The 14677-nt window shown below is 50.0% G+C and overlaps 5 protein-coding genes across 5 annotated transcripts; 4 read left to right on the top strand and 1 right to left on the bottom strand.

Moving 5' to 3' along the window:
- Nucleotides 1-914: 914 nt before the first annotated feature.
- Nucleotides 915-2737, top strand: KY384_003232 (uncharacterized protein; the record flags this gene model as incomplete). The annotated part of the gene is made up of 3 exons (XM_044811752.1): nucleotides 915-1749; nucleotides 1891-2041; nucleotides 2101-2737. The coding sequence occupies 3 exons, from the start codon at nucleotides 915-917 to the stop codon at nucleotides 2735-2737; spliced, it is 1623 nt and encodes a 540-aa protein (XP_044670885.1).
- Nucleotides 2738-4102: 1365 nt separating this feature from the next.
- On the bottom strand, nucleotides 4103-6963 carry FOX2 (bifunctional hydroxyacyl-CoA dehydrogenase/enoyl-CoA hydratase fox2; the record flags this gene model as incomplete). Its single annotated transcript, XM_044811751.1, has 4 exons — nucleotides 4103-6321; nucleotides 6367-6475; nucleotides 6531-6858; nucleotides 6908-6963. 4 exons carry the CDS (start codon nucleotides 6961-6963, stop codon nucleotides 4103-4105), a joined length of 2712 nt encoding a protein of 903 aa, XP_044670884.1.
- Nucleotides 6964-7333: 370 nt separating this feature from the next.
- Nucleotides 7334-8742, top strand: KY384_003230 (uncharacterized protein; the record flags this gene model as incomplete). Its single annotated transcript, XM_044811750.1, has 4 exons — nucleotides 7334-7469; nucleotides 7536-7555; nucleotides 7612-8364; nucleotides 8602-8742. The coding sequence occupies 4 exons, from the start codon at nucleotides 7334-7336 to the stop codon at nucleotides 8740-8742; spliced, it is 1050 nt and encodes a 349-aa protein (XP_044670883.1).
- A 532-nt stretch (nucleotides 8743-9274) lies between these two features.
- Nucleotides 9275-12324, top strand: CTF1ALPHA (Cutinase transcription factor 1 alpha; the record flags this gene model as incomplete). The annotated part of the gene is made up of 6 exons (XM_044811749.1): nucleotides 9275-9354; nucleotides 9405-9429; nucleotides 9779-11016; nucleotides 11066-11257; nucleotides 11307-12209; nucleotides 12264-12324. The coding sequence occupies 6 exons, from the start codon at nucleotides 9275-9277 to the stop codon at nucleotides 12322-12324; spliced, it is 2499 nt and encodes an 832-aa protein (XP_044670882.1).
- A 496-nt stretch (nucleotides 12325-12820) lies between these two features.
- On the top strand, nucleotides 12821-14470 carry KY384_003228 (uncharacterized protein; the record flags this gene model as incomplete). Its single annotated transcript, XM_044811748.1, has 1 exon — nucleotides 12821-14470. One exon carries the CDS (start codon nucleotides 12821-12823, stop codon nucleotides 14468-14470), a length of 1650 nt encoding a protein of 549 aa, XP_044670881.1.
- Nucleotides 14471-14677: the final 207 nt, after the last annotated feature.

The following is a 14677-nucleotide window of genomic DNA, read 5'->3' as shown; positions in this document are numbered from 1 at the left end:
ACCGTCACCGTTTTTTGTAATATGAACTGGAGTCACACGTTACAGGAGGACCCTCCAAACTAAGTGATGGATCTCAAAGTTGAGGGCGGTTGATCAGGCTTGTACGAATCGGATTGAGAAGGAGTAAAATCCTCGCAGACATGGGACAAGGTTTCTCTTCCCAGAGGCACTTAGGGCCGACACCTCCTCGTCATGCTGAGCACAACGCTAATCTTGCTACCGCTACCTTTGATCCTACCCTTAGATCAGGCCGTGCGAGCGGGCGGAATTATTCATATCCTACTCTATCAACAAACGTTGACAGACATAGCTTGCAATCCTCACGCCCACTTACAACATTCACCCGCCAAATTTCTTCTCACACGATTCCACCGACAAATGAGTTTCAAAGGCCTGATACAGTTTCCACTCGCAACGACACATTCTATGAACAGCACGAGCGCCGACCAGTGGCTATGAGCAATGATCTTGACCTTCGAACTAACCCGATCACACATATAACGGCATCACCTATGCCTAGACGCTCGCGACTATCACGGCTCAGCTCAGTGCTTACTCCTCGCCGAAGAAGACACGAGCCAGTCCACGAGCCTGACGTGGCTTTACGGCGCTCTTTAATCTTTTCTAGCCCCAGCCTCAACCAAACAAGGCAGAGATCAAGACGAAATACAAGACTTGCAACCATTTCTTCTCCATTGCCACTATCCACCAACGCAGTATTTACGCCACCTACATCGGATCTTGCTTCAGACCAACAAAACTTTCCAAACCCCGAATTGCCCACCAATCCAGACACACGGGCGTCTGGTTTCTTTTCAAGTCCATTGACAGCACGCCTATCCCGCTTTCGGCATTCACTTGTAAACCAATTTGACCTCGCCAGTTTACCAATACGAAATTCTAGAGACTCAGCAATGTTGGAATCCGAAACTTCCCCATCGAGAACTTATATCGATGGAGATGAGCATCCTTACCTTTCCTCCTCCAGGGTTGTAAATGAAAGATCCGGCTTGCGCCACACAGGACTTCATGTAGCAAATTCCGAATCAGGACTCGCTAATGATGCTATCGACCAAGACAATACCGAATCCCTGGACCAGCGCACAGATATCCAGCCCCTTGTGAGCATCACGGATGTGGGGCGCTATTCCGGAAGGCGTCAGAGTCGCGGAGTTGGCAACCTGCTTGGACGAAGCTCTAGTAGATTTGCTCAACAAAGTAACGAGAGCCCAAGGGCTCAACTTTTGAGCGCAACCGCGCTGGCTTTAGCTGCTCAAATGTCTGGAAATTCCGAGCAGTCCGTGACTAATGTACAATCTTTGCGCTCGGACGGTTCTGATGGTAGACTCAACCCAGTATACCAAATCTTGAATCATATTATTCGCGCTCATGGTAGCGAAAGCCAAGACATGCGTTCTGACGTATCTCCAGCACTCAATTCCCTTCGAATCTTTCGATTTGTCTCACGCTCAACAGCTTCATCGCCAACGGCTACGCCTCCGTCTAGCGAAAGACCTAACTCCGCTCGCTTGATGAGGGGCTCATCAGCAAATGGTGACGACTCCTCAAACGAGCGTACTGGCGGTAACGTGACAATAGTCGTTGTTGCTGTTCACTCAGCGCTGTCTGACGGAGATTCTTCCGATGCGGGGAGCCTGGACAATGCATCTCTTCGAGAGACCCCTTTGGATTCTCTCATCAATCTGCCCACCCTTGATGAGACAACGAACCTGATGAGAACTAATACAGGTAGCCATGCCAGACATATTCATCGTAGGTCGCGATTTCCCTATCTACGGAGAGCTTCTTTTGGGAGTCGTCCTGAGGGGCTTCGAGGGTATTCGGCATTAGGTGACGGGCAGGGGCATCTGACTCTTGACTCTCGTCAAGTTGCCCGCGAGGACGCTCTTCTGAACCCTGGGATAGCTACCTCGCTTGGCTTCATAGACTCCCCGCCTGGCCCAATTCCACCTCCTTCAACGCCCGCTGAACACACTTTGTCTCGCGTTTCATCTCAACCAACTACCCCAAATCGTCGCCCGTCTACAGTCTACTCACCCCATGATCTACAGGGCAATGGTTATGACTCTGTTGTCCCAGCTTCCTTGCAAGAGGCGACATCAACGTCCGGGGGGAGACGGTGCGCTTTAGCCAGCAAAGGCGGCGAAGTGACTCCGAGTCAGTCAGGCATCGTAACTTGGGCGCAGGTGCAGCCCGTAGGAATGGCGTCGTAGAACCTGACACATTGAGCGCAGGCGAGGAAACAGCAAGCGATGGTCAGAATTGGCTGATATATATAGTTGGGACGGATCTGTCAGAAAATCACCCTGCGTGGGCAGCGCCTAGTCTCTTCACTGACGTGAGTGTTTTGCAGCCCGAAGACGCCTATTCGAGAAAGACTATTAATGATGTCGGACAGGACCCTTCTTACGAGGACATGTTGATGCTTTCATCTTTACTTGGTCCAGCGAAGCCCCCAGTCGCAAGCTCCCAAGACGTTGCTGCAGCTCCAGGAGTTTTCAAACTTTGTGACGTCGTAGATGGCTATTTCACAGGCTCAGAAAACATAGCTGAATCCGCCATCAAGATTGCCCCTCGTGAACGGTGTCTAGTATGCCTTAATGAATACCAAGCCGGAGAGGAGTTGCGGCAGCTCATGAGATGCTCCCACATATTCCATAGGGGCTGCATCGACGAGGTGAATTTCCTAAATATTCATATAATAGTGGTATCCTAACTCGTTTGTCTCGTAGTGGCTCACGAGTGGGCGTAACTCCTGCCCGTTGTGCAGGGGTCAAGGTGTCAGCGAAAGGAAGTCATTCACAGCCCATGAACGGCGGTCTGAATCGGAGCTATAAAAGCTCCAATGCATTGGGCTTGTATGAGAAGGGCGCTTGGTCTTTTCCTGTACTTTGAGGAAATTGAAACCGAGCAAGCAGCGAGGCGTCAGGGGTAATATGCTAACGATGTGACGCTGGCAAGCATACTAAGGGGCAAATATATTGAGGATACAGGCATATGTCACAAGCAATTTTTCGATAATTCGTTGCTCGATAGGGACACCTTTTTGCAGAGAATCTTTTAGAAATGCTTTCCATGACTTTAATGGGCCAATTGGCAGTTGGACAACAGGAGAGCGTGCGTGCAAACCAGAAATTTTTCAGACGCTGCCATTTACATCATTCCCTTCCTACTCACTGGGATACTCGAGTGGCCGCACGTAAGTAGATTTTGCGATTCACAAGACTTTTCAGTTGCCATGCCAGCGACCTGAAGCCACGGCCAAACCCTGCGGATTCGACCTCCACTGCGCATTCAGCCTGAGCTCACTATATCTCTTTTTGAATGGCTGGAGCCCTGAGCTTTGCTACGGGCGTCATTCAACCTATGAAGCGGCGTGTCCAGGTCGCAATGTCGAAGATTGGGGCTTGATGAGAGGGTGCCACTGGGCCATGAAAGTGATAGCTGAGCATCTTCCGTAAGCCAATGATCTGCCTACAATACGCAAGCTGCAGAATGCAGGGGGGAAAGGATCAAGTACCCCACATAATATAACAACTTGCGAAGCTCAAGATGAGAGTGGAGCGCCAGACTCTACCGTCACGGTCGTATTAGTATCCTGTCACCAAAGGTAGATACATCCAAAGCCGAGTGAGAAAGACGTGGAGGTTTTTGCGGACATACGCTTGATTCTCTCCTCTGGGCGAGAAGAAGTACGCTATGAGGGAGGCGACGACAACAAAAACGAGGCCAATGATGAGGCTTGCGCTGTGGATAGAGCTCGGTCAGCAAAGATCTAGGTTGGCGGGTCGCACACTCCTCTATCGTAAAGATTGGCGATTGTAGGAGTGACTTACCCGTTAGCCATGACTGTCACAATAGGCCACCAGTAGATGACCTTCCGCATCGGATGGCCTCAGATGTTGAAGATGTTAATGTTACTAGCGTGGGATCAAAAACAGCCTAAAATTTTACAATACGCTTGCCTTACTACTGCAAATCAGCTTCAGGGGGCGGCTCAACAGGATGGGATAGAATGAATGATGCATGAACCCCCTCACATTCACTCTGGGCTATATTGGTTAAGGAACTACTGCAGCTACTATAACTTCGAATGCTTTCCATCTGTTCTCAACTCAGCCCCTGCTGCTGCTATGCAAAGCTTACCGGTCTCTACCACCTTCGTCTGGAAGATAATCAGGTTCCTTTCTTTCCACATCTCAGTCCTGAGCGTCTGCCCGGGTATGACAGTGCCTGCAAATCTCACTTTGATGTTCTTGAACTCTCCGTATGTCTGAAGCACGTGCTTGCCGCTGATACCAAAGAAACAGAGGCCGTGCAGAATTGGCGTTTTGAAGCCTCCGATCTTCGAGAATTCCGGGTCTATGTGCAGCGGATTTCGATCCCCATTCAAACGATACAGTGCTGCCTGATCGTCTGTTGTTGCCTCCTCAACCACCGAGTCCGGCTGCCGTTTCGGCGGTTGGTGGACCGCTGTTGCAGCTCCACGGTTTGTGCCCTTTCCAGGACCGCCGAACCCTCCACTGCCGCGGACAAAGACTGCAGATTCATTATAGAAGACATCCTCGCCCGTCGCCAGGACTTTCGTTGAACTCCCAGTTATCATAACGGCCGATTTGCCTTTATCCAGTACCTCAACAAGCTTGGGATAGCTTACAAGTGTTGCGGCCGTGGGAATGGGGAATTTTTTGATCTCAAGGTATTGCTCACCGTGCAACAACATCATCGGCGAAAAATTGGGCATAATATCGCTAATGTTCCAAGGTATTTCGGCACCAAAAGGGGGAATGACTCCAAAAGTAGGGAGTATCTGAAAGGAGTCCGAGCTTTCAAACACCAAGGGTAAGTCTGTTCGCTTCGCACCAAGACTCAGGTTGTACAAGATGACATTCCGGTCGTCGTAACTGTAATGCGATCCTTTCGCCTGTAGTTTCTTCGCTGCTGCAATGTTGGCAAGATGATGGGGTTCTTCATGATCAGGGCTTCCTTCGTAGATGCTCTTGTTTCGCATATTCTTCATTATGCTCTTCACCCCATCTTGCCCGTCTTCGGGATGATCTGCTCGCCCATCGCTGAAATCGACGATACTGTTCCAGGCCTTGGATACGGCTTCGGGGGTTAATGTGACATCAATAGGGAAACCGTGGCCCCCACTCCTTTGCCACCGTGTTCGTGCGTGCCATCCGCTACCGACTTCGAAAAGGCCTCCAGTAGAAGGCTGAGGCACCTTATCAGAGCACAGTGCGACAACCATAGGAGCAACCTGATCTGGTTTGAAGGCTTGGACCATTTCCTCCGGCATTATACTTCTCGTCATGTTCGTCCCCGCATTTGGCGCAATAGTGTTCACATGTATATTGTACTTTGCACCTTCGCGTGCCAAAGCACGAGAAAAGCCGAGGATTCCGAGCTTTGCAGCAGCATAGTTTGCTTGTCCAAAGTTCCCGTAGATGCCGCTAGTACTAGTGGTGTTAACGATCCTGCCATACTTCTGCTTCAAGAAGTAGGGCCAAGCAGCCTTTGTTGTCTTGTATGTTCCACGCAAATGCACACTGATGACTTGGTCCCATTGTTGGTCGTCCATGTTGGTAAATGCTTTGTCCTTCAGTATCCCCGCGTTGTTGACCAAAATATCTATCCGACCGAAATTATCGATGGCAGCCTTGACGTTTATCTCGCCATCTTCAGCGGACGCCTTGGCGCCGACCGCTTTGCCGCCTAGTTTCTGAATCTCCTGTACGACGGCGTCGGGGTTTATTAAGTCATTGACGACCACGGAGGCACCATGCTTGGCGAACAGTAGGGCATATGCGCGACCTAGTCCTCCTCCGGCACCCGTGATTAGGGCTACTTTCCCGCTGAGGTCAACCCTCTCGCCAGATTCGTTGTCCTTTAGCTTCTGAGCCTCTTCAAGCAAGCTCATGAAATCCGCAAGGCCTGTGGGATATTCTGGTGTCGAAAAGTCGTTGACAGAAGTCCAATTTTCTAAAATCGCACCAGCCGTCAAGCTAGGTCCTGTTTTCAACAATGCACCTTTGGCGCGCTCCCACCGTATTTTTGCAACATGGCCACCACCGACTTCGAAAATAGATCCTGTTTCATGAGTATTTGAAGAGTGGGCAAGCACTGCGACGAGAGGTACGACCCAGTCTGGCTTCAAATTCTCAAGGAGATCAGGTGGCATGACGGTCTCCGTCATTCTGCTTGCTGCAATAGGAGCAATCACATTGCAAATGATGTTGTACTTATAACCTTCTTTTGCCAGAGTCTCTGTGAAACCAACCTGGGACAGTTTGGCAGCTTCTCAAATCAGCGCCAATCCACAATCGTAAAGAGTGAGTATACCTGAATAGTTGCACTGGCCGAAGCTTCCAAAAAGACCTGCCGCTGACGCTGTGTTGATTACTCGCCCATACTTTTGCTTCCTAAAATGAGGCCAAGCAGCTCTGGCACACTGAACAAGACATATGAGCATGTATCAGAAAGCGACAAGTGGAGCCACATTATACCTTATATGCTCCCTTGACGTGGACCTTCATCACGAGATCCCAATCAAGGTCGGACATATTCTTAAAAGCAACGTCTCGTAATATCCCAGCACTGTTTATCAGTATATCAATTCTGCCAAACGCATTGATGGCAGTGTCGACGATTTTGTCCCCATTTTCCACGCTGTCGTAGTTGGCAACCGCATTGCCGCCATTTGCACGAATTTCTCTAACGACGGAGTCTGCAGCTTCTGTAGACTTGCCATCGCCTTTGAGAGCACCACCAAGATCATTGACGACGACGTTGGCACCACGGCTACCAAAGAACAGGCAGTAAGCCTTTCCAAGCCTGAGTTCATCAGCATCGATGTTACACCAGGGAGCTTTGACCGTGTTACCCTCCACCTGCGCCAGTCACCACCGCACATTGTCCGTCAAAGCGTAGATCTGTCATGATTACAGTGCTGTGAAAAGGATGACAGCGTGGTCAATTCTGGAGGAAGTAGACTTATGAGGTTCTTCAGAATGCACGAGCTCCTATAAACCTCGGTTCGCGGAGTTATTACCTTATTGACCAGTAAACCCGCGAAAGCTTGGCATTTGGAATGTTATCCCCCTCGCCCTGGTCTTAACTTAGCGGGGGGATCATTTTTAAATGCCAAGCTTTCGCATGTTTACTGGTCATAAGGTAAGGTAAGGAAGGTGGGGCGGAGCCGGCACCAGCCGGGAGGCGTAAACTCACCACCTAATAATGGTGAAATGGAGGCATCACAAGCCATGTATAAGATATGTAGAATACCTCGAAAGAGGAGAAGGCCGCCCGAATGTCGTCAGATGAGCGAGATGGATCTTTCGAGGAGACGACTGAGTATTGCTTGCGCTTTGTGACGGAACAACTTGAGAAGCACAGGAATAGCGATATGAATACACCACTCTTTGTCGGATTAAATGGAGTTCAAGGTGGTATCCCCTAAGAAGATAAAGTTCTAAGAATTTTGTTCGGTCAGCAGACTCACACAGCACCAGGATGTGGAAAAACGACTTTGGTGAGAAGGCATTCACGTCTTGATCCGCACATTGCTGAACAAGTGCCTATACACAGGCTTCAAGCCTTGCTCAAAGGCTCAGCCAAGCCCCATACTCACTGCCAACGATCGTGTTTTCGATTGACGACTTATACCTGTCTCATAAGGATCAGAAGCGTCTAGCGGAAGATCACCCTTCAAATCCACTTGTGCAACACCGAGGGCAATTCTCAACACATGATATAAGCCTCGGGCGTTCACTGCTTGCGGATCTCAAGCAAGGCAAAGAGAGCAAACTGCCTAGCTTCGACAAGAGTGAATTCGGCGGCGAAGGCGATCGTGTGGCGGAAAACCAGTGGAAGATTATCAATACACCTGGCATGCAGAGACCTAAGATTGTCATTCTAGAGGGATGGTGTGTGGGCTTCCGAGCGCTGTCTGACAAAGAGGTGCTGCGCAGGTGGCAGGAGGCAACGTCTGAGAAGGTCGAGGGAACTTATGTTGGGCGATTAGCCTCTAATACCTTTGACAACATAAGCTTCGTGAATCAAGCCTTAAAACAGTACGACGACCTTACCGATCACATGGATTCAATCATCCACATCGATGCTGCAGATCCTGTCTTCGTCTATCGATGGAGGATGGAGCAGGAGGTGAAGCTCCGAATCCAACGCGGATCGGGCATGTCCGATGACCAAGTTGTTAAGTTTGTCGATGGGTATTATCCAGCGTATGAACTGTACACAGATGGGTTGCGGGATGGGGTATTCGCGACATCAGGAAGGCAGCTCAGGCTGGTTATCAACAAAGACAGGCGTGTAGAAAGACTTGTCCGCCTGTAAACCCATATTTCAAATACATGCCTTTGTTCACTGGTCAAGCATCGCTCTCGAGAGTATATTCGCCTCGTTGGTCATCTCAGCTTCGCTACGTGGCCTTCGTGCTTCGTTGTCTACGGCTGGGAACTGCGGCCTTTTACCGTCGTTTTCGCTCTGATGTTTGCTAACATCGCCTTCTTCCCCATCAAGCATCCCGTAGATTGCATCTGAACCTCCCTTGTCGTCCAGATCGGCCCGCTTGCGGGGAATGATGTGAGTGTGAACGTGGGGAACACTTTGACCAGCATCTGCACCATCCTGAATGGCAATGTTGAGGCTCGACGCGTTGTAGACACGCTCAATCACCCTTCCGACCTGCTGGACCGTTAAAAACAGGTCCGTAACTTCCGTTTGGGACAAGTCAGAGAATCGTGGCATTATCCTTCTTGGCGATACCAGAACATGGCCTGGTAGCAACGGCTTGAGGTTCACGAGCGCAAAGGAGTATGGCGTCAAGTGGAAAACCTCAAAAGATTGTAAGCGCCATCATTCAGAAGCTGGCCATTGCGAGACAAACTTGCGGCGTCACCACGAAAGATCCAAAGTGGATGGGCGTCTTCGATAAACTCATGATCACGACCGCAATGGCAAACTCGATAGTGTTATATTGACTTGTACTGTCTTCCTGAAAATTGCGATCTCCTCAAACAATTGCCCGGTGCAGGAGCTGAAAGTGATATGTATAGGACCAAGCCTCTTTTTCGACAACTGAGAAGTGGGGCTGATCCGCTACAGGTGTAATGAGGAGTGCAGGAGGATAGAACAGCCTCATTGCCCCTGCGCGTAGACTACGCAGCAATGATCACAGTCTAAAGGATTCATCATTGCACCCCTTGCATAAAGATCACGAAAAGATGTCAGCATGAGTGCTACACCAACGTCTGAAGTGCAACCAGCGGTCGCTCCTCCCACCCAGACACCGGGGCATCCGAGTTTCAGAAGGTAAGCAGGGAGAGATCAGTCTCCGACCTGGTATTGACCGTATGGCACAGGCAGCGCGCAAGTCGAGCTTGTCAGGTGCGTCCATTCTCTTGGGATACCAAATGTCTTCGCGGGTTTGATGCAGGACTTGATACCTCGGCAGAAATTAGCATTCTTCTTGACTTATCAATATAACATGATCCTCCTGAAGCATTGCGAAGTGGATCACAGTGGCATTGCTGATCTGGGAATACACTTAGACGTGCCATAGTCGGAAGGTCCGTTGTGACGCCGCCTCTCTTGGAGTGCCCTGCACCAACTGCGTCGCATTCTCGATTGAGTGCAAGATCCCCCCGCCAAAGCGAAAAAAGGCGGCCAAATCCAAGGATTCCGATAGGTATTGTGAAGCACACAATATCATCAAAGGCATTTCGCTTACCTGTAGAATCGATCAAGCGACCGAGCCGAATCCGTTTCTGCAAGTTCTCCAACTGCAGTCGAGCGACCTGCTGGGTACGATTTCAACCCGCACAGGACATCTGAATATGATGCCCATGATGGAATGCCAATCACATCCCTCTCGAGCACGCAGACTGCTCAGCAGGGTGTCCAGAATATGCACCTTACACACTTCATGAGGCCTCAATTCGCACGAGCCCCCATTAAAGACGCAGGGAGGGTAGCATATCTAGGGGAGTCCTCGAACTTATCACTTCTTGTTCATGATCGTCATGGGACAACCGATGTTGTTCATTACCCGCTACCAGACTCTATCAAAGGGACTAGGTCTCGAGCGACAGAACTGGACAATCTCGAAATGGACATCCTGCATCAACGAGGTGCCTTTCTACTCCCACCACGAGCGCTTTGTGACGAGCTTGTAGATTCATTCTTTAAGTGGATTGCGCCTGTGGTACCTGTGATCAATAAGAGTCGATTTATGTCTCGATATCGAGATACCAAAAACCCGCCGTCGCTTCTTTTATTGCAGGCTATCCTTCTTGCAGGCTCAAGAGTGTGCACAAATCCGCAATTGATGGATTCTAACGGGTCCACTACGCCTGCGGCCATGACATTCTACAAGCGTGCGAAGGCTTTGTACGATGCTAACTACGAGGATGATCGAGTCACCATTGTACAGGCTCTGATATTGATGGGTTGGTATTGGGAAGGCCCAGAAGATGTGACTAAAAATGTCTTCTACTGGACACGAGTAGCTACAGTAGTGGCTCAAGGCTCTGGAATGCATAGGAGCGTTGAACAATCGCAGCTGAGTAAAGCCGACAAGAGGCTCTGGAAGCGCATCTGGTGGACGCTCTACACTCGAGATCGCTCTGTCGCCGTTGCCCTTGGAAGACCCGTTCATATCAACACAGATGACTCAGATGTCGAAATGTTGACCGAGGATGATTTTACCGATGACGATGGTGACCCCGGTACTAAGTTTGTTCCTGATAATGTTCACATTCAGTTTTTCATGCAGTACGTCAAGCTTTGTGAGATAATGGGCCTTGTCCTGTCGCAACAATACTCTGTGGCCTCTAAGTATCGGAAGCAAACTGCCATGGACTTGACCCAGAGCGATATGGCTCTTGCGGACTGGCTGCAGAATTGTCCTCGGGAGGTTTACTGGGAAAAAGATCGGCACAATTTCTGGTCAGCTCTTCTGCATGCGAACTATTAGTAGGGTAATCTGTGGTCTTGCTAAGTGACTTGTGCTAAGTCGAAGCAGCACGACATTATGCCTCCTACATCGTGCACATATGCCTCCTGCCACAGCAGAGACTGACGGGCAGGATGCTGGCTACCCTAGGGACTCAGCTTATCCTTCCCGAAACATAGCTTTTCAGGCTGCTGGCATGATCACGTCGATCATAGAATACCTGCAGGTTTCGGAGGAACTCAAATTCACCCCTGCTTTTGTGTAAGAACTAACCATCCTATCTTGTGCTGTGTGACTTACATTGGAAAAGTGTTTATAGCTTGTTCTCGGCATTGATAATGCATGTCTATCAAATGCGATCTTCTGTACCTTCGGTTGTTTCGGCAACGCAAGACAGACTCCAAATATGTATGAACGCATTGAAGGAAGTTTCTAAAGTGTGGCTGGTCGCTAAAATGGTGCACACCTTGTTTGAGTCCATTTTGGGCAATAAAATGCTCGAAGATAAGCTTCAAAAAGCTGCAGGGCGACGCCACAAAGCTCAAAGACTCGATCACAAATCGGTCAACGAAAGAGAAGAGCAAATGCCAAACCAAAACAAACGAAAGTTTTCCGAGATTGAGGTTGATCTGCCTAATGGTCCACCAGGACCTCAAGTATCTTACGAGCGATCCCGGCCACAAACACCAGCCGTAACACCTCATCGAGACATAGGTCAGCAAGTAGGTCCACCAAACGGACAGATGGGTACTTCATCAACGACAGATGGCATTCGACAGTCTCAGCAGGATGCCTTTATGGGCAGTTCTCGTACCACTACCCGCGCCCCGACCCCGTTCAATGGTGGTTTGGGAGGCGTCGCGACGCCGCCAGACTTGTACCTGGTTACGCGGGATTCGCCTCATATCTCGCAGCAACTGTGGGAGAATTTTCAGCCTGGCTATCTTTTCCCCGAGAACACCAACATCTCCATGCCGCAATTTGCGGGAGAACAGCCTCTTGACCCACAGCTTCAAATGCAATCGTCAGCAATGCTACAGCCTCCAGCTCAATCGCAGCAGCAAATGCCTCGTGGTTCATTAAATATGCACATGGGAATGCAGCAAAATTGGCAAGATACATTTCCTGGTGGCAACAGTCCTGAAGACCAGTGGACAAGTAATAATCGGGATCAGGGCCCGGTGGCTCCCACGACTCTGAATATGGATGATTGGTATGACCCTGCATTTTTTCCGGTAACTAGAGACGCTTGCTAAAATCGGAATAGGTATCAATTCTTTGGCATTCCCAGTAACGTCGGAGGTCTCCAGTCTGATGCGGGGACGTAGTAGATGTGTGCCTCTTTCACTGGTACTGACCTGATGCCGTCTTGCGATGGAGTGTGTGATATGAGAGCGAATGGTTTTTGTACTCGGAGATGTATGAACATGCTGTGAATGGATTCTTACAGCACCGAATTTCTTGCGCCCAAGCTAGCGATTCTACGGACGATTAGAAAGCATACCAATTAGTGTAGCTTATTACGAACGAGCAACTTAAGAGTTGTTGTGAGACGTGAAGAAAGTATTTCCAGGTAAATCCAAGTCTTGATATACATGCCTCTGGACGACTCCCTTGTAGTCTGCGGGCGAGCCTTTTGTTCCCATGCGGCGGCCGACGGCCACGAAACAACATTCCAATTGGCGCATCGTTGATGCGTGATACCAAAGTAAACAACAGACTGCGCAGCGCAATGTCGACCAATACAAGTGTACTGAATTATCGGGATTGGTTGTTAAGCGGCAGATAGCCGAGTGCTTTTGGTGTCCATGACCTTCAACGCCCATGAATCCCTCAGCTCTGACCAGCTCTGTTAATCTACGTCCTCGCAACCGCCGCCGAACGCACGAAGATGAAGATGACAATCCTTTGCCCCTGCCCGCGATGCAACATCACGATATCAACACCGCCAGCACATCCCCACCAAGAGGCGTCTCACCATCGTCGCGGTCAACTCAAACGCAGACTACAAGGAGAGCACCAGTCCAAACAAGTTTCAATCAGTTTCTTAGAGTGCCAGATCTAGATTCTTCTAAAGCTTCTACTTCAACATTATGGGGAAATACCTGGTCCTCGCTACGGACATTGGCATCTGATGTTATAGGCAACCATGCTTCGAGGCCGTCAAGTCCGGCTATCTCTCCCGATAGGGATCGCGGGCATCACAAGGCCACCCCTGGCCGTCATAGTAGTGCTCCAGCTGCGCCATGGGGTCCATCTGCTCCGACAAATGTTGGAGTCGGGAGAGGAACAATAGAAGGGCGGCGGGCAGAGCTTGAGGCAAAGAAGCGAGAGAGGCTTCTGATGGCAAATGGCCACGTGACCCTTGATACTTCTGGGCGGTACAAGAGAAGGGGCTCGGATGAAAGAAATCGAGTGTTAGTTCCTTCATCGGAGATCGAAGAGCGAGAGGCTTTGGTTTACGTCCATAAAGTGAAACCTGGAGATACGCTTGCCGGGGTGATGATCAAATACAATTGCCAGTCACAGGTCTTTCGAAAGGTCAACAGACTATGGCCAAACGACAGTATTCAGGTTCGCAAAATCGTGCTCTTGCCAGTCGATGCCTGCAGTGTCAGGGGCCGGAAGGTCTCGGACTCTGAACTACCATTGCAAAATCATGAACAGGAGGTAACGCCCGGATCTATGGCGACTCAGCCATCATTGACCGGTGAGTATAAGAAGCACGAAGAGAAGGATACACCGTTCTCCAGTATTCCAACATCACCATCCATCTCTATCTCGTTCTCAAATCCTGAGGAGCCCTACAAGCATGATTCTTGGGTCATCATTGATGGCATTTCGGAAGTAATAGAAATAGCACGCCTATCTCGACGAGCCCTAGGATACTTTCCCCGTAGCAGACGAAAATCCCTCAGCTCTTCAGACCTCGATTCTCCAATGCCCTCATTAGATTTACCCAGAGGTAGCTTTCAGTCAGATCTCTCGCCCAGGCCTGCAAGGTCACGATCATCCTCCCTGGCTAATCTGCAGGCTCGTGCTGGGGGTGTTGGCACCATGAACCGGAATGTTCGAAGCCCTGGTCCCGCAAATGATGGTTTAAATAGGCTGTTTCCTACTCTGGAACAACGGATGGTTTCGAAACCGGTGCTAGAATTCCAAGATCTGAGCTCGAGCGGACTCGAACACGTTGGAGGTGCTATTGAGGGTTGGGTCCGCAAAGTAGCAAGCAAAGCCTCCTCATCTTTCCAGTCCCCTGCACTGTCAGGGCGTCCCGGAGAGGGGGATCTGATCGAACTGAGTGAGGACGCTTTCGACCTCGGAGAAAGCCATTCGCACTCGGAGGGACGGCAAAATACTGCGCTGGCTGGGCTAGAACATCGTGATCCGAATGCAGCGAATGATGTCCTCGGCTACGACAGCTTTGAACCTCGCGGCCGGACTTTTGGAGACCTTTCGAGACGTAGGGGATGACACGATGTATCGTGCCTCAGCTCCAGAGTTGCCTGGGGCAGTGGTATGATGCAGTCACTCTAGCTTCTTCAGCGTAACCATGTCTACGTATTTTCTCGCATCTCATGATTTGTTGGCTTTGCTCTTATTACGGTTTCACTTGTACAAACTGCATTCGGTCTACTCACGCCCTGTTTCGGAAGCAGTGGACCGACGATGCAGGGCTTG

This window comes from Bacidia gigantensis (assembly GCF_019456465.1).
Source record: "Bacidia gigantensis strain McMullin 20006 chromosome Unknown contig_180, whole genome shotgun sequence".
Taxonomy (NCBI): domain Eukaryota; kingdom Fungi; phylum Ascomycota; class Lecanoromycetes; order Lecanorales; family Ramalinaceae; genus Bacidia; species Bacidia gigantensis.
This window is presented reverse-complemented; position numbering and strand designations above follow the sequence as displayed.